Source organism: Oncorhynchus nerka, linkage group LG9b (genome assembly GCF_034236695.1).
Source record: "Oncorhynchus nerka isolate Pitt River linkage group LG9b, Oner_Uvic_2.0, whole genome shotgun sequence".
NCBI classification, from domain to species: domain Eukaryota; kingdom Metazoa; phylum Chordata; class Actinopteri; order Salmoniformes; family Salmonidae; genus Oncorhynchus; species Oncorhynchus nerka.
Window position 1 is genome coordinate 50,082,172 of NC_088424.1, and position 20,000 is coordinate 50,102,171.

The following is a 20,000-nucleotide window of genomic DNA, read 5'->3' on the forward strand; positions in this document are numbered from 1 at the left end:
GTCATCTAGAGAGGAGAGGAGGAGCATGAAGTCATCTAGAGAGGAGAGGAGGAGCATGAAGTCATCTAGAGAGGAGAGGAGGAGCATGAAGTCATCTAGAGAGGAGGAGAGAGGAGGAGCATGAAGTCATCTAGAGAGGAGGAGAGGAAGAGAGGAGGAGCTTGAAGTCATCTAGAGAGGAGAGGAGGAGAGGAGAGGAGGAGCATGAAGTCATCTACAGAGGAGGAGAGAGGAGGAGCATGAAGTCATCTAGAGAGGAGAGGAGGAGCATGAAGTCATCTAGAGAGGAGGAGAGAGGAGGAGCATGAAGTCATCTAGAGAGGAGGAGAGGAAGAGAGGAGGAGCATGAAGTCATCTAGAGAGGAGGAGAGAGGAGGAGCATGAAGTCATCTAGAGAGGAGAGGAGGAGAGGAGAGGAGGAGCATGAAGTCATCTACAGAGGAGGAGAGAGGAGGAGAGAGGAGGAGAGAGGAGAGGAGGTAGGAAGAGAGGAGGAGCATGAAGTCATCTAGAGAGGAGGAGAGAGGAGAGGAGGTAGGAAGGAGAGGACAGCAGATTTAAGCTACTTATCAAACTAGTGTTTAACTAAAAATGTAGATAGATATAGATAGATGTAGATAGATGTAGATAGATGTAGATAGATGTAGATATATATAGATAGATGTAGATAGATGTAGATAGATATAGATAGATGTAGATAGATATAGATATATATAGATAGATGTAGATAGATATAGATAGATGTAGATAGATGTAGATAGATGTAGATAGATATAGATAGATATAGATAGATGTAGATAGATGTAGATAGATGTAGATAGATATAGATAGATATAGATAGATGTAGATAGATGTAGATAGATATAGATATAGATAGATGTAGATAGATATAGATAGGCAATATAATCAATTCTATCCAGCCCTGTCCATATCGACCCCATTATATCAACCCTGTCCATATTGACCCCATTCTACCAACCCTGTCCATCTCGACCCCATTCTACCAACCCTGTCCATATCGACCCCATTATATCAACCCTGTTCATATCGACCCCATTATATCAACCCTGTCCATATCGACCCCATTCTATCAACCCTGTTCATTTCGACCCCATTCTACCAACCCTGTCCATATCGACCCCATTCTACCAACCCTGTCCATATCGACCCCATTCTACCAACCCTGTTCATATCGACCCCATTATATCAACCCTGTTCATATCGACCCCATTCTACCAACCCTGTCCATATCGACCCCATTCTACCAACCCTGTCCATATCGACCCCATTCTATCAACCCTGTTCATATCGACCCCATTATATCAACCCTGTCCATATCGACCCCATTCTACCAACCCTGTCCATATCGACCCCATTCTACCAACCCTGTCCATATCCACCCCATTATATCAACCCTGTCCATATCGACCCCATTCTACCAACCCTGTTCATATCGAACCCATTCTACCAACCCTGTCCATATCGACCCCATTCTACCAACCCTGTCCATATCGACCCCATTCTACCAACCCTGTCCATATCGACCCCATTATATCAACCCTGTTCATATCGACCCCATTATATCAACCCTGTCCATATCGACCCCATTATATCAACCCTGTTCATATCGACCCCATTCTACCAACCCTGTCCATATCGACCCCATTCTACCAACCCTGTCCATATCGACCCCATTCTACCAACCCTGTCCATATCGACCCCATTATATTAACCCTGTCCATATCGACCCCATTATATCAACCCTGTTCATATCGACCCCATTCTACCAACCCTGTCCATATCGACCCCATTCTACCAACCCTGTCCATATCGACCCCATTATATCAACCCTGTTCATATCGACCCCATTATATCAACCCTGTCCATATCGACCCCATTATATCAACCCTGTCCATATCGACCCCATTCTACCAACCCTGTCCATATCGACCCCATTATATCAACCCTGTCCATATCGACCCCATTCTACCAACCCTGTCCATATCGACCCCATTATATCAACCCTGTTCATATCGACCCCATTATATCAACCCTGTCCATATCGACCCCATTATATCAACCCTGTTCATATCGACCCCATTCTACCAACCCTGTCCATATCGACCCCATTCTACCAACCCTGTCCATATCGACCCCATTATATCAACCCTGTTCATATCGACCCCATTATATCAACCCTGTCCATATCGACCCCATTCTATCAACCCTGTCCATATCGACCCCATTCTATCAACCCTGTCCATATCGACCCCATTCTATCAACCCTGTTCATATCGACCCCATTATATCAACCCTGTCCATATCGACCCCATTCTACCAACCCTGTCCATATCGACCCCATTCTACCAACCCTGTCCATATCCACCCCATTATATCAACCCTGTCCATATCGACCCCATTATATCAACCCTGTCCATTTCGACCCCATTATACCAACCCTGTCCATATCGACCCCATTCTACCAACCCTGTCCATATTGACCCCATTCTACCAACCCTGTCCATATCGACCCCATTCTACCAACCCTGTCCATATCAACCCCATTATATCAACCCTGTCCATATCGACCCCATTATATCAACCCTGTTCATATCGACCCCATTCTACCAACCCTGTCCATATCGACCCCATTCTACCAACCCTGTCCATATCGACCCCATTATATCAACCCTGTTCATATCGACCCCATTATATCAACCCTGTCCATATCGACCCCATTATATCAACCCTGTCCATATCGACCCCATTTTACCAACCCTGTCCATATCGACCCCATTATATCAACCCTGTTCATATCGACCCCATTATATCAACCCTGTTCATATCGACCCCATTCTACCAACCCTGTCCATATCGACCCCATTATATCAACCCTGTCCATATCGACCCCATTCTACCAACCCTGTCCATATTGACCCCATTCTACCAACCCTGTCCATATCGACCCCATTATATCAACCCTGTTCATATCGACCCCATTATATCAACCCTGTCCATATCGACCCCATTCTATCAACCCTGTCCATATCGACCCCATTCTATCAACCCTGTCCATATCGACCCCATTCTATCAACCCTGTTCATATCGACCCCATTATATCAACCCTGTCCATATCGACCCCATTCTACCAACCCTGTCCATATCGACCCCATTCTACCAACCCTGTCCATATCCACCCCATTATATCAACCCTGCCCATATCGACCCCATTATATCAACCCTGTCCATATCGACCCCATTATACCAACCCTGTCCATATCGACCCCATTCTACCAACCCTGTCCATATCGACCCCATTATATCAACCCTGTCCATATCGACCCCATTCTACCAACCCTGTCCATATCGACCCCATTCTACCAACCCTGTCCATATCGACCCCATTCTACCAACCCTGTCCATATCGACCCCATTATATCAACCCTGTCCATATCGACCCCATTATATCAACCCTGTCCATATCGACCCCATTCTACCAACCCTGTTCATATCGACCCCATTATATCAACCCTGTCCATATCGACCCCATTATATCAACCCTGTCCATATCGACCCCATTATATCAACCCTGTCCATATCGACCCCATTATATCAACCCTGTCCATATCGACCCCATTCTACCAACCCTGTCCATATCGACCCCATTCTACCAACCCTGTCCATATCGACCCCATTCTACCAACCCTGTTCATATCGACCCCATTATATCAACCCTGTTCATATCGACCCCATTCTACCAACCCTGTCCATATCCACCCCATTACATTTACATTACATTTAAGTCATTTAGCAGACGCTCTTATCCAGAGCGACTTACAAATTGGTGCGTTCACCTTAAGACATACAGTGGAACAGCCACTTTACAATAGTGCATCTAAATCTTTTAGGGGGGGGGGGTGAGAAGGATTACTTTATCCTATCCTAGGTATTCCTTAAAGAGGTCCACATTATATCAACCCTGTCCATATCGACCCCATTCTACCAACCCTGTCCATATCGACCCCATTCTACCAACCCTGTCCATATCGACCCCATTCTATCAACCCTGTCCATATCGACCCCATTCTACCAACCCTGTCCATATCCACCCCATTCTACCAACCCTGTCCATCTCGACCCCATTCTACCAACCCTGTCCATATCGACCCCATTATATCAACCCTGTTCATATCGACCCCATTATATCAACCCTGTCCATATCGACCCCATTCTATCAACCCTGTTCATATCGACCCCATTCTACCAACCCTGTCCATATCGACCCCATTCTACCAACCCTGTCCATATCGACCCCATTCTACCAACCCTGTTCATATCGACCCCATTATATCAACCCTGTTCATATCGACCCCATTCTACCAACCCTGTCCATATCGACCCCATTCTACCAACCCTGTCCATATCGACCCCATTCTATCAACCCTGTTCATATCGACCCCATTATATCAACCCTGTCCATATCGACCCCATTCTACCAACCCTGTCCATATCGACCCCATTCTACCAACCCTGTCCATATCCACCCCATTATATCAACCCTGTCCATATCGACCCCATTCTACCAACCCTGTTCATATCGAACCCATTCTACCAACCCTGTCCATATCGACCCCATTCTACCAACCCTGTCCATATCGACCCCATTCTACCAACCCTGTCCATATCGACCCCATTATATCAACCCTGTTCATATCGACCCCATTATATCAACCCTGTCCATATCGACCCCATTATATCAACCCTGTTCATATCGACCCCATTCTACCAACCCTGTCCATATCGACCCCATTCTACCAACCCTGTTCATATCGACCCCATTATATCAACCCTGTTCATATCGACCCCATTCTACCAACCCTGTCCATATCGACCCCATTCTACCAACCCTGTCCATATCGACCCCATTCTATCAACCCTGTCCATATCGACCCCATTATATCAACCCTGTCCATATCGACCCCATTCTACCAACCCTGTCCATATCGACCCCATTCTACCAACCCTGTCCATATCCACCCCATTATATCAACCCTGTCCATATCGACCCCATTCTACCAACCCTGTTCATATCGAACCCATTCTACCAACCCTGTCCATATCGAACCCATTCTACCAACCCTGTCCATATCGACCCCATTCTACCAACCCTGTCCATATCGACCCCATTATATCAACCCTGTTCATATCGACCCCATTATATCAACCCTGTTCATATCGACCCCATTCTACCAACCCTGTCCATATCGACCCCATTCTACCAACCCTGTCCATATCGACCCCATTCTACCAACCCTGTCCATATCGACCCCATTATATCAACCCTGTCCATATCGACCCCATTATATCAACCCTGTTCATATCGACCCCATTCTACCAACCCTGTCCATATCGACCCCATTCTACCAACCCTGTCCATATCGACCCCATTATATCAACCCTGTTCATATCGACCCCATTATATCAACCCTGTCCATATCGACCCCATTATATCAACCCTGTCCATATCGACCCCATTCTACCAACCCTGTCCATATCGACCCCATTATATCAACCCTGTCCATATCGACCCCATTCTACCAACCCTGTCCATATCGACCCCATTATATCAACCCTGTTCATATCGACCCCATTATATCAACCCTGTCCATATCGACCCCATTATATCAACCCTGTTCATATCGACCCCATTCTACCAACCCTGTCCATATCGACCCCATTCTACCAACCCTGTCCATATCGACCCCATTATATCAACCCTGTTCATATCGACCCCATTATATCAACCCTGTCCATATCGACCCCATTCTATCAACCCTGTCCATATCGACCCCATTCTATCAACCCTGTCCATATCGACCCCATTCTATCAACCCTGTTCATATCGACCCCATTATATCAACCCTGTCCATATCGACCCCATTCTACCAACCCTGTCCATATCGACCCCATTCTACCAACCCTGTCCATATCCACCCCATTATATCAACCCTGTCCATATCGACCCCATTATATCAACCCTGTCCATTTCGACCCCATTATACCAACCCTGTCCATATCGACCCCATTCTACCAACCCTGTCCATATTGACCCCATTCTACCAACCCTGTCCATATCGACCCCATTCTACCAACCCTGTCCATATCGACCCCATTATATCAACCCTGTCCATATCGACCCCATTATATCAACCCTGTTCATGTCGACCCCATTCTACCAACCCTGTCCATATCGACCCCATTCTACCAACCCTGTCCATATCGACCCCATTATATCAACCCTGTTCATATCGACCCCATTATATCAACCCTGTCCATATCGACCCCATTATATCAACCCTGTCCATATCGACCCCATTCTACCAACCCTGTCCATATCGACCCCATTATATCAACCCTGTTCATATCGACCCCATTCTACCAACCCTGTCCATATCGACCCCATTATATCCACCCTGTCCATATCGACCCCATTCTACCAACCCTGTCCATATTGACCCCATTCTACCAACCCTGGCCATATCGACCCCATTCTACCAACCCTGTCCATATCGACCCCATTATATCAACCCTGTTCATATCGACCCCATTATATCAACCCTGTTCATATCGACCCCATTCTACCAACCCTGTCCATATCGACCCCATTATATCAACCCTGTCCATATCGACCCCATTCTACCAACCCTGTCCATATTGACCCCATTATAACAACCCTGTTCATATCGACCCCATTATATCAACCCTGTCCATATCGACCCCATTATATCAACCCTGTTCATATCGACCCCATTCTACCAACCCTGTCCATATCGACCCCATTCTACCAACCCTGTCCATATCGACCCCATTATATCAACCCTGTTCATATCGACCCCATTATATCAACCCTGTCCATATCGACCCCATTCTATCAACCCTGTCCATATCGACCCCATTCTATCAACCCTGTCCATATCGACCCCATTCTATCAACCCTGTTCATATCGACCCCATTATATCAACCCTGTCCATATCGACCCATTCTACCAACCCTGTCCATATCGACCCCATTCTACCAACCCTGTCCATATCCACCCCATTATATCAACCCTGCCCATATCGACCCCATTATATCAACCCTGTCCATATCGACCCCATTATACCAACCCTGTCCATATCGACCCCATTCTACCAACCCTGTCCATATCAATTATATCAACCCTGTCCATATCGACCCCATTCTACCAACCCTGTCCATATCGACCCCATTCTACCAACCCTGTCCATATCGACCCCATTCTACCAACCCTGTCCATATCGACCCCATTATATCAACCCTGTCCATATCGACCCCATTATATCAACCCTGTCCATATCGACCCCATTCTACCAACCCTGTTCATATCGACCCCATTATATCAACCCTGTCCATACCGACCCCATTCTACCAACCCTGTCCATATCGACCCCATTCTACCAACCCTGTCCATATCGATCCCATTCTATCAACCCTGTCCATATCAACCCCATTCTACCAACCCTGTTCATATCGACCCCATTATATCAACCCTGTCCATATCGACCCCATTCTACCAACCCTGTTCATATCGACCCCATTATATCAACCCTGTCCATATCGACCCCATTATATCAACCCTGTCCATATCGACCCCATTATATCAACCCTGTCCATATCGACCCCATTATATCAACCCTGTCCATATCGAATTTATTCTACCAACCCTGTCCATATCGACCCCATTCTACCAACCCTGTCCATATCGACCCCATTCTACCAACCCTGTTCATATTGACCCCATTATATCAACCCTGTTCATATCGACCCCATTCTACCAACCCTGTCCATATCCACCCCATTACATTTACATTACATTTAAGTCATTTAGCAGACGCTCTTATCCAGAGCGACTTACAAATTGGTGCGTTCACCTTAAGACATACAGTGGAACAGCCACTTTACAATAGTGCATCTAAATCTTTTAGGGGGGTGAGAAGGATTACTTTATCCTATCCTAGGTATTCCTTAAAGAGGTCCACATTATATCAACCCTGTCCATATCGACCCCATTCTACCAACCCTGTCCATATCGACCCCATTCTACCAACCCTGTCCATATCGACCCCATTCTATCAACCCTGTCCATATCGACCCCATTCTACCAACCCTGTCCATATCGACCCCATTCTACCAACCCTGTCCATATCCACCCCATTCTACCAACCCTGTTCATATCCACCCCATTCTACCAACCCTGTCCATATCGACCCCATTCTACCAACCCTGTCCATATCGACCCCATTCTACCAACCCTGTCCATATCCACCCCATTCTACCAACCCTGTCCATATCGACCCCATTCTACCAACCCTGTCCATATCGACCCCATTCTACCAACCCTGTCCATATCGACCCCATTCTATCAACCCTGTCCATATCCACCCCATTACATTTACATTACATTTAAGTCATTTAGCAGACGCTCTTATCCAGAGCGACTTACAAATTGGTGCGTTCACCTTAAGACATCCAGTGGAACAGCCACTTTACAATAGTGCATCTAAATCTTTTAAGGGGGGGGTGAGAAGGATTACTTTATCCTATCCTAGGTATTCCTTAAAGAGGTCCACATTATATCAACCCTGTCCATATCGACCCCATTATATCAACCCTGTCCACATCGATCGTTAATAGTCCAACAGAACAATATGATACGTACAGACGAGAAAGATTGGGTTGGGGTTGGTGTGGAAGTCAGGGAAATAAAGCCACTTGATGACGTTGGAGTCCATTGCAGAGTTTGGGAACCTCCATGGGTAGTCTGAAGGGATAGAGAGCAACAACAACAACAACAATATCAACAACAACAATATCAACAACAACAACAATACCAACAACAACAACAATATCAACAACAACAACAACAACAACAACAATATCAACAACAACAATATCAACAACAACAACAATATCAACAACAACAACGGCAACATCAACAACATCAACAACAACAATATCAACAACAACAATATCAACAACAACAACAACAACAAACTATATTACAATATAAGAGAATCACATACATTTCACACACTAGGGTGGCAGGGTAGTCTAGTGGTTAGAGCGTTGGACTAGTAACCAGAAGGTTGCAAGTTCAAACCCCCAAGCTGACAAGGTACAAATCTGTCGTTCTGCCCCTGAACAGGCAGTTAACCCCACTGTTCCTAGGGCCGTCATTGAAAATAAGAATTTGTTCTTAACTGACTTGCCTGGTTAAATAAAGGTAAAATAAACAACAACACTTAAACAAGCAAATTACACGTAAACTCTATAATGAAACAAACACCATATATACAGCGGTATGTGGACACCCCTTCAAATGATTGGATTCGGGCTTTTTCAGCCACACCCGTTGCTGATTGGTGTATAAAATCGAGCACACAGCCATAGACAGTAGAACGGCCCGTACTGAAGAGCTCAGTGACTTTCAACGTGGCACCGTCAAAGAACGTCACCTCTGCAACAAGGCAGTTCGGCAAATTTCTGCCCTGCTAGAGCTGCCCCCCGGTCAACGGTAAGTGCTGTTATTGTGAAGTGGAAACGTCTAAGAGCAACAACGGCTCAGCCGCAAAGTGGTAGGCCACATAAGCTCACAGAACGGGACCTCCGAGTGCTGAAGTTGCTCACTACCTCGTTCCAAAATGCCTCTGGAAGCAACGTCAGCACAAGAAATGTTCGTCTGGAGCTTCATGAAATGGGTTTCCATGGCTGAGCAGCCGCACACAAGCCTAAGATCACCATGCGCAATGTCAAGCGTCGGCTGGAGTGGTGTAAAGCTCACCATCATTGGGCTCTTGAGCAGTGGAAACGCGTTCTCTGGAGTGATGAATCACACTTCACCATCTGGCAGTCCGACTGACGAATCTGGGTTTGGCGAATCCCAGGAGGAAGCTAACTGCCCGAATGCGGATGGATGAAGAATAATGGTCTGGGGCTGTTTTTCATGGTTCAGGCCCCTTAGATCCAGTGAAGGGAAATCCTAACACTATAGCATACAATGACATTCTAGACCATTCTGTGCTTCCAACTTTGTGGCAACAGTTTGGGGAAGGCCCTTTCCTGTTTCAGCATGACAATGCCCTGGCCACAAAGTGAGGTCCATACCGAAATAGTTTGTCGAGATCAGTGTAGAGGAACTTGACTAGCCTGCACAAAGCCCTGAACTCAGAGCCCTGATCAAAGACCTTTGGGATGAATTGGAACGCCGACTGCAAGCCAGGCCTAATCTCCCAACATCAGTGCCCGACCTCACTAATGCTTGTGGCTGATTGGAAGCAAGTCCCTGCAGCAATGTTCCAACATCTAGTGGAAAGCCTTCCCAGAAGAGTGGAGGCTGTTATAGAAGCAATGTTCCAACATCTAGTGGAAAGCCTTCCCTGAAGAGTGGAGGCTGTTATAGCAGCAATGTTCCAACATCTAGTGGAAAGCCTTCCCAGAAGAGTGGAGGCTGTTATAGCAGCAATGTTCCAACATCTAGTGGAAAGCCTTCCCAGAAGAGTGGAGGCTGTTATAGCAGCAAAGGGAGAACCAACTCCAATGGGATGTTCGACGAGCATGTGTACACATGTTTTTGGTCATGTAGTCTACCCCCCCCCCCCCCACACACACACACACATACCTTTGCAAGCTGCAGGTGGTATCCCGATGCACACAAAGTACTGCCAGGTTAGAATACAGGCCTGGAAACAACAGTATTTAGGCCAGATCTCAGCTATAGCTTTCCTCCTACGTCTGTACATCACGGCTATCAGAGAGAAGGCATGCAGCACAGCATAGAAGTCCATACGCTGGCCAATCACATTCACCGCCAGTAGGAAGCATGTCTAGAACAGGGAGTAAGAGGTAGAGAGAGAGAGAGAGAGAGAGAGAGAGAGAGTGTGTGAAGTTTAGCCCAAATGATCTCTCTGAATATAATGGTTTCTACCTTCCTCCATCCCATGTGTTCTCTCTGAATATAATGGTTTCTACCTTCCTCCATCCCATGTGTTCTCTCTGAATATAATGGTTTCTACCTTCCTCCATCCCATGTGTTCTCTCTGAATATAATGGTTTCTACCTTCCTCCATCCCATGTGTTCTCTCTGAATATAATGGTTTCTACCTACCTCCAGCCCGAACTTGTAGAAGAAGTAGTTGATGAAGTACTTGGCACAGTTGACGATGCCGTTGTCGAGGTGTTGCCGCGTGATGTCATGGAAGATGATGCGAGCGGCGGGCGCGGTGAGCTTGTTCCTCAGTCTGTAGTACTGCTGGTGACGGTAGATGGTCACCTCAAACGCCAGCATGGCCAACATCAGCAGGTTGTTCTGGAGGAGGAAAAAGAAACAGTGAAGTAACAGAATAGATCTTTGATGTACATTTCAAATAAATTGTTTGTTATTTTTGCAGTACTGACTCAGTTGATAGAGGTAGATGTTTAGTATAGCCTTGACTCAGAGACTGGTCCTTCTAGCACCAACTCAGAGACTGGTCCTTCTAGCACCAACTCAGAGACTGGTCCTTCTAGCCTTGACTTAGAGACTGGTCCTTCTAGCACCGACTCAGAGACTGGTCCTTCTAGCCTTGATTAAGAGACTGGTCCTTCTAGCACCGACTCAGAGACTGGGCCTTCTAGCACTGACTCAGAGACTGGTCCTTCTAGCCTTAACTCAGAGACTGGTCCTTCTAGCACCGACTCAGAGACTGGTCTTTCTAGCCCTGTTTCAGAGACTGGTCCTTCTAGCCTTGACTTAGAGACTGGTCCTTCTAGCACCGACTCAGAGACTGGTACTTCTAGCCCTGACTCAGAGACTGGTCCTTCTAGCCCTGACTCAGAGACTGGTCCTTCTAGCACAGACTCAGAGACTGGTCCTTCTAGCCCTGACTCAGAGACTGGTCCTTCTAGCCCTGACTCAGAGACTGGTCCTTCTAGCACCGACTCAGAGACTGGTCCTGATTCACAGGCTGGTCCTGCCAGACAGATAATCAAAGGTGGGTCTCTCCCAATGTCCTGGGTTCCGAGATGTATCATGGCAGATTCATGAAAAACTCAGTGTATGAGTTTTCTATCTTATTTGAGAACTATTTCCTATGTTTGCATGTCCCAAAAGTGATGCTATACTACTATACAATATAGATGTCTTGTTTTATAAGTAAACGTGATCGGTTAGTGTCTCCTCACCCTAAGGTTCTCCAGTAGAGGTTTGATTTTGTTGAGTCCGACCCAGTTGGACGGGTCTACTGGCTCCTTGTACAGCAGAGAGTCTTTCATCTCTTCTCTCTGTTTGTCTGTGTAGTTCATTGGCTGGGGAGGAAGGGGAGTCAGAACAGGAGTCAGAACAGTCAAACCATATTTAAACGACCCTAGGCTTATGTAAGTACCCTTACGAACAACCCAGAAGACGAAGTCAGTCCAAAACATAAAATGTTCATAGTGACAGTTACATATTGGTATCTATCTCCATACGTTTGAATAGATATGTTCAAATATATTTGGCTTCGGCATAGATTTGAGACACAGAAATTTAAAACATCTATCAACCAGCCAACCATTCCATAAACCAACTAACCAACCAACCAACCATTCCACCTACCAACCAACCATTCCATCAACCAACCAACCATTTGATCAACCACCCAAACAACCAACCAATCATTCCATCAACCAACCAACCAACCAGTAAACCATTCCATTAACCAACCGACCATTCCATCAACCAAACAACCAGCCATTCAAACAAACAAACCAACCATTCCATCAACCAACCAACCATTCCATCAACCAACCAACCAGCAAACCATTCCATCAACCAGCAAACCATTCCATCAACCAACCAACCATTCCATCAACCAACCAACCATTCCATCAACCAACCAACCATTCCATCAACCAACCAATCTTTCCATCAACCAACCATTCCATCAACCAACCAACCATTCCAACAACCAACTGACCATTCGATCAACCAGCAAACCATTCTGTCAACCAGCCAACCATTCCATCAACCATCCCACCAACCAACCTTTCCATCAGCCAACCAACCATTTCATCAACCAACCAACCAACCAACCAACCAACCAACCAACCAACCATTCCATCAACCAACCAACCCTTCCATCAACCAATCAACCAACCATTCTATCAACCAGCCAACCATTCTATCAACCAGCCAACCATTCTGTCAACCAACCAACCATTCCATCAACCAACCAACAAACCAACCATTCCATCAACCAACCAACCAAACAACCAATCATTCTATCAACCAACCAACCATTCCATCAACAAACCAACCAACCAACCAACCATTCCATCAACAAACCAACCAACCAACCATTCCATCAACAAACCAACCAACCACCCAACCAACAATTCCATCAACCAACCATTCCATCAACCAACCAACCAACCAACCAATCAACCATTCCATCAACAAACCAACCAGCCAACCAACCATTCCATCAACCAACCATTCCATCAACCAACCAAACAACCATTCCATCAACCAACCAACCAACCAACCAACCAACCAACCAACCATTCCATCAACAAACCAACCAGCCAACCAACCAACCATTCCATCAACCAACCAACCATCCATCAACAAACCAACCAACCAACCATTCTACCCACCAACCCACCCTACTCACCATGGAGCAGTTCTTGGAGTAAGAGGCAGGTTGTATAGATTCCAGTTGGTACAACATCTTACAGACGACGATAACACAGGTCCAGACTGTACAGATACTGGAGGCCAGGGGTCTGAACTGACCGAAGGGTAGAGCGAAGGCCCAGCACGCCAGGAACACATAGTTGAACAAGGACACCTGCCAGAGAGGAGAAACAGTTAGAGCGAAGGCCCAGCACGCCAGGAACACGTAGTTGAACAAGGTCACCTGCCAGAGAGGAGAAACAGTTAGAGCGAAGGCCCAGCCCGCCAGGAACACGTAGTTGAACAAGGACACCTGCCAGAGAGGAGAAACAGTTAGAGCGAAGGCCCAGCACGCCAGGAACACGTAGTTGAACAAGGTCACCTGCCAGAGAGGAGAAACAGTTAGAGCGAAGGCCCAGCACGCCAGGAACACGTAGTTGAACAAGGACACCTGCCAGAGAGGAGAAACAGTTAGAGCGAAGGCCCAGCACGCCAGGAACACGTAGTTAAACAAGGACACCTGCCAGAGAGGAGAAACAGTTAGGTTTAGTGTCTGTACCACTACTAGCTTTATGAAAAGATCACTACTAAAAACACAAACTCCAAGAGTGGACAATGATTGTTATTAGGAACAACTGAAACAGAGGTAGTTTGGTTGACAAGTATTCAATTGTTAGTGTAATGCCTAGGCGGAAGCTCAGCTGCCTTAACACAGTTTTGTAGCAAGCAGGGCAGCTGGGCTCAAACCCCCAGCCCTTACCTCCTTGACAGAGACCAGTATGATATATGAAGAGACGATCTTGATGATGTGTATCTCTAGGAGCCACCAGATGAAGAGCTGCAGCTTGTGGAAATATTCCAGGAACTTGAGGAACAGCACAGTCAGACGGTCCACCACCAGGTGCCACTTATTCTTTAGGTCTGACAGGAACAGGACGAGACAGGAAGCAATCTGTCAGTCACTCAGTCAGTCAGTCAGTCAGTCAGTCAGCCAATAGTCAGCCAGTCGGTCCACCACCAGGTGCCACTTATTCTTTAGGTCTGACAGGAACAGGACGAGACAGGAAGCAATCAGTCAGCCAGTCAGTCAGTCAGTCAGACGGTCCACCACCAGGTGCCACTTATTCTTTAGGTCTGACAGGCACAGGACGAGACAGGAAGCAATCAGTCAGCCAGTCAGTCAGTCAGTCAGCCAATAGTCAGCCAGTCAGTCAGTCAGTCAGCCAATAGTCAGTCAGTCAGTCTGACAATCAGTCAGTCAATCTTGTCAGTCAGTCAGCCAGTTAATCCGTCAGTCAATAAGTCAGTCAACCAGTAGTCAGTCTGACAATCAGTCAGCCAGTCAGTCAGTCAGTCAACCAGTCAGCCAGTTAGCCAATCTGTCAGTCAATCTTGTCAATCAGTCAGTCAACCAGTTAATCCGTCAGTCAATAAGTTAGTCAACCAATAGTCAGTCAATCAGTCAGCTAGTCAGTCAGTCAACCAGTCAGCCAAGTAGCAAATCTGTCAGTCAATCAATCAGCCAGTCAGTCAATCAGTCAGTCAATCAGTCAGCCAGTTATCCAATCAGTCAGTCAATCAGTCAGCAAGTCAGTCAGTCAACCAGTTATCCAATCAGTCAATCAGTCAGCCAGTTATCCAATCAGTCAGTCAAACAGTCAGTCAGCCAGTCAATCATTCAGTCAGTCAGTCAGTTATCCAATCAGTTAGTCAATCAGTCAGTCAGCCAGTCAATCAGTCAATCAGTCAGTCAGTCAGAGTATCAGTCACTCAGTCAGTCAGTCAGTCAGTCAGTCAGCCAATAGTCAGCCAGTCAGTCAGTCAGACGGTCCACCACCAGGTGCCACTTATTCTTTAGGTCTGACAGGCACAGGACGAGACAGGAAGCAATCAGTCAGCCAGTCAGTCAGTCAGTCAGTCAGTCAGCCAATAGTCAGCCAGTCAGTCAGTCAGACGGTCCACCACCAGGTGCCACTTATTCTTTAGGTCTGACAGGCACAGGACGAGACAGGAAGCAATCAGTCAGGCAGTCAGTCAGTCAGTCAGCCAATAGTCAGCCAGTCAGTCAGTCAGACGGTCCACCACCAGGTGCCACTTATTCTTTATGTCTGACAGGAACAGAACGAGACAGGAAGCAATCAGTCAGCCAGTCAGTCAGTCAGTCAGTCAGTCAGCCAATAGTCAGCCAGTCAGTGAGTCAGTCAGCCAATAGTCAGTCAGTCTGACAATCAGTCAGTCAATCTTGTCAGTCAGTCAGCCAGTTAATCCGTCAGTCAATAAGTCAGTCAACCAGTAGTCAGTCTGACAATCAGTCAGCCAGTCAGTCAGTCAGTCAACCAGTCAGCCAGTTAGCCAATCTGTCAGTCAATCTTGTCAATCAGTCAGTCAACCAGTTAATCCGTCAGTCAATAAGTTAGTCAACCAATAGTCAGTCAATCAGTCAGCTAGTCAGTCAGTCAACCAGTCAGCCAAGTAGCCAATCTGACAGTCAATCAATCAGCCAGTCAGTCAATCAGTCAGCCAGTCAGTCAGCCAGTTGATCAATCAGTCAGTCAATCACTTAGTCAGTCAGTCACTCCATCAATCAGTCAATCAGTCAATCAGTCAGCCAGTTATCCAATCAGTCAGTCAATCAGTCAGCAAGTCAGTCAGTCAACCAGTTATCCAATCAGTCAATCAGTCAGCCAGTTGTCCAATCAGTCAGTCAAACAGTCAGTCAGCCAGTCAATCATTCAGTCAGTCAGTCAGTTATCCAATCAGTTAGTCAATCAGTCAGTCAGGCAGTCAATCAGTCAATCAGTCAGTCAGTCAGAGTATCAGTCAATCAGTCAGTCAGTCAGTCAGTCAATCAGTCAGTAAGGTCAGAATATCAGTCAGCCAGTCAGCTACCTGCCTCTAACCACTAGTCAACCTGCCTCTAACCACTAGTCTACCTGCTGCCCCACTAGTCTACCTGCCTCTAACCACTAGTCTACCTGCCTCCCCACTAGTCTACCTGCCTCCCTACTAGTCTACCTGCCTCCCCTCTAGTCTACCTGCCGCCCCGCTAGTCTACCTGCCTCCCCGCTAGTCTACCTGACGCCCCACTAGTCTACCTGACGCCCCACTAGTCTACCTGCCTCCCCTCTAGTCTACCTGCCTCCCCACTAGTCTACCTGCCTCCCCACTAGTCTACCTGCCTCTAACCACTAGTCTACCTGCCGCCCCGCTAGTCTACCTGCCTCCCCGCTAGTCTACCTGCCTCTAACCACTAGTCTACCTGTCGCCCCACTAGTCTACCTGCCTCTAACCACTAGTCTACCTGCCTCCCCACTAGTCTACCTGCTGCCCCACTAGTCTACCTGCCTCCCCTCTAGTCTACCTGCCGCCCCTCTAGTCTACCTGCCGCCCCACTAGTCTACCTGCCTCCCCACTAGTCTACCTGCCTCCCCACTAGTCTACCTGCCTCCCCACTAGTCTACCTGCCTCTAACCACTTGTCTACCTGCCACCCCTCTAGTCTACCTGCCTCCCCACTAGTCTACCTGCCTCCCCGCTAGTCTACCTGCCTCCCCGCTAGTCTACCTGACGCCCCTCTAGTCTACCTGACACCCCTCTAGTCTACCTGCCTCCCCACTAGGGTACCTGCTGCCCCACTAGTCTACCTGCCTCCCCACTAGTCTACCTGACGCCCCTCTAGTCTACCTGCCGCCATACTAGTCTACCTGCCTCCCCACTAGTCTACCTGCCTCCCCACTAGTCTACCTGCCTCTAACCACCAGTCTACCTGCCTCCTCACTAGTCTACCTGCCTCCCCACTAGTCTACCTGCCTCTAACCACTAGTCTACCTGCCTCTAACCACTAGTCTACCTGCCTCCCCACTAGTCTACCTGCCTCTAACCACTAGTCTACCTGCCTCCCCACTAGTCTACCTGCCTCTAACCACTAGTCTACCTGCCTCCCCACTAGTCTACCTGCCTCTAACCTCTAGTCTACCTGCACCCCACTAGTCTACCTGCCTCTAACCACTAGTCTACCTGCCTCTAACCTCTAGTCTACCTGCCACCCCACTAGTCTACCTGCCTCTAACCTCTAGTCTACCTGCCACCCCACTAGTCTACCTGCCTCTAACCACTAGTCTACCTGCCTCCCCACTAGTCTACCTGCCTCTAACCACTAGTCTACCTGCCTCTAACCACTAGTCTACCTGCCTCTAACCTCTAGTCTACCTGCCGCCCCACTAGTCTACCTGCCTCTAACCCTTAGTCTACCTGCCTCCCCACTAGTCTACCTGCCTCTAACCTCTAGTCTACCTGCCACCCCACTAGTCTACCTGCCTCCCCACTAGTCTACCTTCCTCCCCACTAGTCTACCTGCCTCTAACCCTTAGTCTACCTGCCTCCCCACTAGTCTACCTGCCTCTAACCTCTAGTCTACCTGCCACCCCACTAGTCTACCTGCCTCTAACCTCTAGTCTACCTGCCTCCCCACTAGTCTACCTGCCTCTAACCTCTAGTCTACCTGCCACCCCACTAGTCTACCTGCCTCTAACCTCTAGTCTACCTGCCACCCCACTAGTCTACCTGCCTCTAACCTCTAGTCTACCTGCCTCTAACCCTTAGTCTACCTGCCTCCCCACTAGTCTACCTGCCTCCCCACTAGTCTACCTGCCTCTAACCCTTAGTCTACCTGCCTCCCCACTAGTCTACCTGCCTCTAACCTCTAGTCTACCTGCCACCCCACTAGTCTACCTGCCTCTAACCTCTAGTCTACCTGCCTCCCCACTAGTCTACCTGCCTCTAACCTCTAGTCTACCTGCCACCCCACTAGTCTACCTGTCTCTAACCTTTAGTCTACCTGCCACCCCACTAGTCTACCTGCCTCTAACCTCTAGTCTACCTGCCGCCCCACTAGTCTACCTGCCTCCCCTCTAGTCTACCTGCCTCCCCACTAGTCTACCTGCCTCTAACCTCTAGTCTACCTGCCTCCCCACTAGTCTACCTGCCTCTAACCCTTAGTCTACCTGCCGCCCTGACGGTGTTCTGTGTACCTGAGGTAGTGTTTTCTGTGGAGGGATCTGGCTCAGTTCCCACACTGCATTGGCCACTCCCCCCCGACCCTGCACTGGACTCAAACGACTTATGGAACGACTGATGCAACTCAAACGACTTTCCGAATGACTGACGCAGGTCTATAGACTGATGGAGGCCTCCTTTCTGCTTCATCCCTCCATCTTTCTCCTGCATCACCACCACCAGGGTTCCCTCCTTCTTCTTCTCTTTCTTGTCGTCTGCTCGTATCACTCCTTCTCCAGAAGAGATGCTGAGCATGGTGATGTCAGCCAGGCTTCCATCCTGGTGTACCAGTCTGGGGAGGGAGATGGTGTTTAGATTCATGAGAAACACACACACACACACAGACGCACGCACACACGCACGCACGCACACACACGCACACACACACACACACAGACGCACACACACACACACACACACACACACACACACACACACACACACACACACACACACACACACACACGCACTCTAAGGTTGGGCGATATCGACCGTGTCCTGTGAGAATCTGTCCTTCACTACCGTGTCCTGTGAGAATCTGTCCTTCTACCGTGTCCTGTGAGAATCTGTCCTTCTACCGTGTCCTGTGAGAATCAGTCCTTCTACCGTGTCCTGTGAGAATCTGTCCTTCACCACCATGTCCTGTGAGAATCTGTCCTTCTACTGTGTCCTGTGAGAATCTGTCCTTCTACCGTGTCCTGTGAGAATCTGTCCTTCTACCGTGTCCTGTGGGAATCTGTCCTTCACTACCGTGTCCTGTGAGAATCTGTCCTTCTACCGTGTCCTGTGAGAATCTGTACTTCTACCGTGTCCTGTGAGAATATGTCCTTCTACCGTGTCCTGTGAGAATCTGTCCTTCTACCGTGTCCTGTGAGAATCTGTCCTTCTACCGTGTCCTGTGAGAATCTGGCCTTCTACCGTGTCCAGTGAGAATCTGTCCTTCACTACCGTGTCCTGTGAGAATCGGTGTTTCTACCGTGTCCTGTGAGAATCTGTCCTTCTACCGTGTCCTGTGAGAATCTGTCCTTCACCACCGTGTCCTGTGAGAATCTGTCCTTCTACCGTGTCCTGTGAGAATCTGGCCTTCTACCGTGTCCTGTGAGAATCTGTCCTTCTACCGTGTCCTGTGGGAATCTGTCCTTCACTACCGTGTCCTGTGAGAATCTGCCCTTCTACCGTGTCCTGTGAGAATCTGTCCTTCTACCGTGTCCTGTGAGAATCTGTCCTTCACTACCG

The 20,000-nt window shown here is 47.9% G+C and overlaps 1 protein-coding gene across 1 annotated transcript in view; it reads right to left on the reverse strand.

Moving 5' to 3' along the window:
- The window catches only part of LOC115115063 (piezo-type mechanosensitive ion channel component 2-like), a 321,930-nt gene that overhangs the window by 150,309 nt on the left and 151,621 nt on the right, over nucleotides 1-20,000 (reverse strand). Inside the window, exons 21-27 of the mRNA XM_065013810.1 lie at nucleotides 18,740-19,056; nucleotides 14,471-14,631; nucleotides 13,709-13,885; nucleotides 12,240-12,362; nucleotides 11,185-11,385; nucleotides 10,699-10,903; nucleotides 8,740-8,841 (exon numbers count right to left, since the gene is read on the reverse strand). Of these exons, the coding sequence (XP_064869882.1) occupies nucleotides 8,740-8,841; nucleotides 10,699-10,903; nucleotides 11,185-11,385; nucleotides 12,240-12,362; nucleotides 13,709-13,885; nucleotides 14,471-14,631; nucleotides 18,740-19,056 (1,286 nt within the window). The remainder of the gene's footprint in view (nucleotides 1-8,739; nucleotides 8,842-10,698; nucleotides 10,904-11,184; nucleotides 11,386-12,239; nucleotides 12,363-13,708; nucleotides 13,886-14,470; nucleotides 14,632-18,739; nucleotides 19,057-20,000) is intronic.